Source organism: Aplysia californica, unplaced genomic scaffold (genome assembly GCF_000002075.1).
Source record: "Aplysia californica isolate F4 #8 unplaced genomic scaffold, AplCal3.0 scaffold00082, whole genome shotgun sequence".
NCBI lineage: Eukaryota > Metazoa > Mollusca > Gastropoda > Aplysiida > Aplysiidae > Aplysia > Aplysia californica.
The window spans coordinates 1,519,769-1,526,073 of record NW_004797352.1 but is presented as its reverse complement, the minus strand read 5'-3'; the positions used below and the strand labels follow the sequence as shown (position 1 = coordinate 1,526,073).

The 6,305-nt window shown below is 38.5% G+C and overlaps 1 protein-coding gene across 1 annotated transcript in view; it reads left to right on the top strand.

Moving 5' to 3' along the window:
* Positions 1–423: 423 nt before the first annotated feature.
* LOC101855778 (4-galactosyl-N-acetylglucosaminide 3-alpha-L-fucosyltransferase 9) overlaps positions 424–6,305 on the top strand; it is a 6,087-nt gene continuing 205 nt past the window's right edge. The window contains exons 1-2 of the mRNA XM_035968790.1: positions 424–1,075; positions 5,037–6,305. The exon at positions 5,037–6,305 is cut by the window's right edge and continues 205 nt beyond it. Of these exons, the coding sequence (XP_035824683.1) occupies positions 424–1,075; positions 5,037–5,923 (1,539 nt within the window). The 3' untranslated portion in view covers positions 5,924–6,305. The remainder of the gene's footprint in view (positions 1,076–5,036) is intronic.

The following is a 6,305-nucleotide window of genomic DNA, read 5'->3' as shown; positions in this document are numbered from 1 at the left end:
CCGTCTCTCTCTCTCTCTCTCTCTCTCTCTCTCTCTCTCTCTCTCTCTCTCTCTCTCACGTGAGTATGGGATGTATATCCGAATTTAAAATGATTTCAGTATAGTATGATTGGGAAAAGAAACGTCAGCAAAAATAGCAATAGAACTACTGCATTAAAAACAACAACAACAACAACAACAACAACAACAGCAGCAGCAACAACAGCAACAACAACAGCAACAAAACAAAACAACAAAAACAACAACAACGACAACGACAATAACAACAAAAACAACCTCATCAGCAACCATTATATTTTGTTGCTCGAGCCTTCCTTTCTGATTTTTTCCCCCTCTCAGCTTGCTTCGACCCAATTCATGTATGTTTCGATTAAGCTAACGTATGTTACTTTCTTTTACATTTTTTCAGATAACTGCATAAGGATGCAGATACTGGTGAAAAGGAAACATTTAATTGGAGCAGCGGCTGTATCTACTCTGTCGATCATAATCTATAGTCTGTACAACATCAATTTCCACACACTGATTTACGACAGAGAACAGCCAAGGCGGCGTCCACGAGTGCATTGTGGAGGAGGTAGTCCAGTAGCCGTTGATGGCGTCCCCCCGTATGTCCCTGTACAGAAAGTCCTCTACGACAGAGACAACGTGCTGTATGGAGACGTGAAGACCTCTTTGATAGACCTAGGCCTCGGCCTCACACGGTGTAACGATGAAGATGGCGGGACCGTTCTGTGGGAGAACGGAGTCTCTTTCCGACAATTTCTGCGTGAAGATAATTCGAGTAACAAGTTCTTCCTCTCTGAGTTCGAACCTTACATACCGTTTGTACCAGAAGTGTTTTTCTTGGGACGTAAAGACAAAATCTCGGAGTTCGAGAAGAGGCTGGCGTCCGGCACTACGGCCAACAATGAAGCACAAGGGTTTGAGCGGAAGATTATTCTTTGGTGGCAGAACAAGAAAGCTGCAGCTCCAATTTCTGAGCTTCGGCCCTTGAGATTTTGTCCTGATTTACCATGTGTACTAACCTCCAATAGAACATTCACAGAGCGCAGTTCTGCTATGCTGATAAACAGTGAGTCCAAAATGTGCATAATATATAAAATACTTGCTCACATTCACGTGCCAAACTATCGGAGTGTGATTTTTCGGGGGGGGGGCGATTTGTTTTGTTTTGTTTTTTGGTTTTGGTTTTGGATTTAGTTTTGGTTTAGGTTTTGGTTTTGGCTTCAGTCGTTACAATGACGCTCTTGTTCGATCGTTGAGGCAACTAATGGATAACAAGTACATGACTGTTTTTGACCGCTGTAGTCATCAGTCTAGTTGTGTATTGATTACATAACAATACACTTGCTTTAGACAGAATGGGGAGATTTGAAAACTAATCAATATCTAACTTCTTATGTATGTAGTTTAAAATGTTGTCTGTAAAGTGAAAATTTTAATATGTTTAACGAGAATCACGTCGTATAGGCTGCTGGGCTTGCAAGCTAAAGGTCGTGCGTTCAAAATCCGCCAGGGATCCGACCTTGTGTCTTTTGGTGAAGGCAGTTTTCCTCACTTCATCCGGGTGGGAATGTGTACATGTGTAGCGTTTGAACACTACATCAGCTGCTTGCGCTGTATGCTTCCCGGGAAGCCAATAATAATAATAATAATAATAATAATAATAATAATAATAATCATTATCATCATCATCATCATCATCACCATCATCATCATCATCATCATCATCATCATCATCATCATCATCATCATCTTAGATTGTAAAGTGCATAGAGTTTACTGCTGAGCGGGGATATGCGCTATACAATTGCCATTTATAATACATGTCTTATTTTTATCAATTGACTTGCATCAATGACTCGAGATCCCGGAAGATTCAAGACTTTGCGAGATTTTTATAGAAAAGCATACCGGCACGACTCATTGTACATTCTTGAGAAATGATTGTTCTGGTAGGAATAGTTGAGTCTCGGAGTCTCGGGGGTACATTATTCCGTTCAGGGCTAGCCTGTCCAAGCTGTAGGCCGGATAAAGAGATGTCCTCACGAGCCAGTGCAGGAAAAAATAGGATGAAATCGGTTGAAATACCTAATCTCTCAAAAGTGAGACTAAAAATGACACTATCTTTCAGTAGAGGGCACTTAACGAGAAGAAATATTACATACTGAAAAGAAAGCGAGACTGTGCTATTTCTTTTACCATCTGTGAAACTTGAAACAATGGGTGAAAGGGCATTTGAATATCAAGGCCCCAAGATCTGGAATGCTTTGCCAAGTATTTTAAGAGAGATTAAATTTGCTTTGCCAAATATTTTAAGAGAGATTAAATTTATTAATCCTGTGATTCATTCTAATGTCAGCTGAAGTCATGTCTGTTTTTAATTGATAAGATGAATATTTAGAGAGATTTTCCTTTGGTCTTCTTTCTTTGTGCTATTGTTGTATCGTAAAGCGCTTAGAGCCTGTGTCCTTTAATCGGGGTTGAGCGCTATATAAAATGTCATTTATTATTATTATTATTATCATTATTATTATTATTATTATTATTATCATTATTATTATTATTATTATTATTATTATTATTATTATTATTATTATTATTATTATTATTATTATTATTATCCAGCTGACTCGGAAACTACCTATGAAAATTTTCAGGATGGACAGATATGTTTTCATTAGTTATCAACTGACAGCGGACTACTGTTATATGAATTACTGGGTCTACTCCACAGAATTCTACACTTATATATATAATAGAACGGGCACTGTACCACGTGACCTGTGAGGAATTGAAGACCGAAAACAATGGCAAGATTTATCGTTTTCGGAAGTAACCCTATAGCTTTTACTATCTTTGATCTAAGTCATTGTGCAAAAGTAGGAGAATCTAGATGTAGAATCTAGATTAGATCTAGTTGTTCAATAGTTCAGTAGCCTATATATTTGATAAGTTGCACAACAAATTTTTGACCGCACGCTACAGTAGTAGAGATAGCGTATTATTTTCATCCGAAACATTAATTTCCGCATCCATACACCTTTTCGGGCCTTTATAAGCACATGTAGTCCTATTTTAATTATGTTACTTTCATAATTGTTTTTGAAAGCATTTTCAATTCCTTTCACTTCCCACGCGCGGGCACATATAACTATGATTACAATTTAATATTCCAGATCTGACGAATGTATTTATTAAATAGAGATTAGTGCTGGGTTAGCCAATGCATTGCAATGCGCGCTATTATCAATTATTGAATTGTAACATAGGACTTCAATTTGATACCTAACAAGAGACCACTTATTTTTTTATACGTGTTCATGAATGTGTGTTTGTTTTCTGTGTGCGAGGATTAAAAATTAAAGATTAAAGATTCCAAATCTGACGAATGTATTTATAAAATAGCGTAATAGTGCTGGGTCAGCCGGTGCCTTGCGCTACGCGCTTTTATCAATTAATTGAATTGTAACAGGACTTCGATTTGATCCGTAACAAGAGACCACTTATTTTTTACTTATACGTGTTCAAAAATGTGTGTTTGTTTACTGTGTGCGGGCATTAAAGATTCCAGATCTGACGAATGTATTTATTAAATATAGCGTAGGCCTAAAGGGCAGGGTTGGCCAATGCATTGTGATACGCGCTTTTATCAATTAATCGAATTGTAACAGGACTTCAATTTGATCCGTAACAAGAGACCACTTATTTTTTCTATTAGATTCTATACGTGTTCAAAAATGTGTGTTTGTTTACTGTGTGCGGGGATTACAGGGGGACAAGCTCATCTCCTCGACATGTGATCCAGGGTATGGGGATACATTCTTCTCAAAATGCACACAGCTCTGAAATCCTTGACCAGTGATCACTCACGATGGAACTCTTTCTGTTGTTACTGTAGACACAAGTTTCTTCATTATCACATCTGAATGAGCCTATCATTCATGCATTAGAAACCACACTCTCAACACACACAAAAATGACTTTGAACATAATTCAGGAAACATATGGAAGTTCCACTCTTGTTTACTTTGTTTTGCATTATTGGCTTTTAAGTGTAAAACAAAATGTGAGGCCTTTTCTGCATTTTTTGTGTTTTTTACAGCATGTGCAATAGGCCTATGTATTTTATGTGCAACCGACACATTCTCCAATCTCTTGTATTTGTTAGACTCGCACGTGCTTTAAACAAAGCATGTTGTACACACTATATTTCACTGATGCAAACACAGAGATGAATTCTTAAAGTGAGAAATAATACATTTCCTCAATATAAGCTCAATTTATTGATCTCTTTCTAGTAAATTGGAGAAAAGGCATATATTATTCTGTTTTGCTTTCTGTGGATGGCCTTAAGTTTTATGACAATGTAATAATGTAATTGTAGTGAGCATGTTACTGTCAACGTCCCCTTTATCGTAGTACTAATCTAGACTATATCTAGATATTTTGCCAACAGAATTAATGTTCGTAATTAGTGTTATTATCAAGTGTATTGTGAGTGTGAAGATCCCATCCCATCATTTTTTTTAAACCAAACCAATCACACAACAACATTGTAACATTGCCAATTATGACATTGTTGGCAATAAAAATGTACTAGACTATTTCGCTGTATTTCCTCTTCGAAGAAAGCTTTAAAATACTGATGTAAGGTGTCTTCCAAGCCCTACCACTAGCATCAGCGTGCATAGCAACGCGAAGCCTCGCTGTGTGGTGCAGTCAAAGCTGCCCTCAACTGGCCGCCATGTTTTAGTTTCAATTCCTCACAGCGAATCACCGATCGCAAAGAGGGAGTTCCGCTTCTATAAGTGTAGAATTATGTGGTCTACTCAAAAGCTCAACTGTGATTGCTCCGTGTTGTAGTTTGGCCGAGCCTCGTTTACGGCTTAGTGGTAGGGATTTATGGTACCCTCCAGTACTCACTACTCACCTCAAAACCTGTTATATATTAAAATTAAAGTGCATCTTCACTCAAATTCAACACACACCGTGGAAAGATAAAATCCCCTTTTCAAAACTTTTTCTTCCAGATCAGTTCATCAAATCGCCACCTCCTACTCGGCGACCAGACCAGGTTATGATCTACTACCACATCGAAGCTCCACTCCCCCACTACTGGTACACAGGCTCTCGGCTGAACAACCCGGCTTGGAACCACATCTTCAACTGGACCATGTCATATCGCTTGGACGCTGATATTTTCGCTCCTTATGGCCTCATCAGGAGACGAAATCGTCCTCCGGAACGAGATTATTCATCCATAGTCGACAGGAAGACCGGTCTGGTCGCGTGGATAGTCTCACACGTCAATACCCAAAGCAGGAGAGGCGAGTATGTGGATGAGCTACAGAAGTACATCCACGTCAGCAGATATGGCGGCGGCTACAAAAAGTGCAACATACAGAAAGATTACGAATGTTTTGCTTCTATAGGGAGAAAGTATAAGTTCTACCTCAGTTTTGAAAATGGGTATTGTGATGACTACGTCACAGAAAAGTTATTCAAATACTTTAGCCTAGACCTGATACCTGTGGTGCTTGGAACGAGTGATGTTTCCCGTCATGCCCCACGAGGGGCTTATATAGATGTGGCAGATTTCCCAACTCCAAAGCAGCTCGCACAGCGTATGCTTTATCTCCACACACACACTGATCAGTACATTAAGATGCTGAAAATCAAGGACCAGTACTTTTCTGTATATGAAGACTATATACTTAAGCCACCGTCACGCCCCTTTAACGTGGAATATCTATACGAATCAGTGCCTTTCTGTCACATATGTCATAGGATTTGGAACCTTGAGAACTACACAAAATCTATTGCCGATGTTCGAGAATGGTTTCAGTTATCTCACTGTTACCCTCCTGGAAATGTGTCTGGAATCAATGGGTTTTCAAGTACTCCAGTACCGAGTTAGTTTAAACTGGATGGCAGTACGTAAGGGTTACTTTGTCGTTAAACAAAAAAGCAGCATAATGTATTTTCCTGGTACCAGACACCTCATCGAGGACACATGATGCAAAGTTCTGCAATGTTGCAATTCAAACAGCAGGATTATAAACGTAGACATTTTCAGAAGGTATAGTAAAGCGAAGGTCCTGAATTCCACTTTTTAGAACCTGTTACCGTTGTTATCATATTTTCTAATTCTTTACATCATTGTCTTTATTTTTTACAATTATCAACCGTTGAATGCTTCCAGGTTCCGCACTTGCATTCTAATCAAACAGAGACCAAGACTTCCGTTTTCATTTTCTATGATATAACTGTGTTTATATACTTTTAAGACAGCATTTACT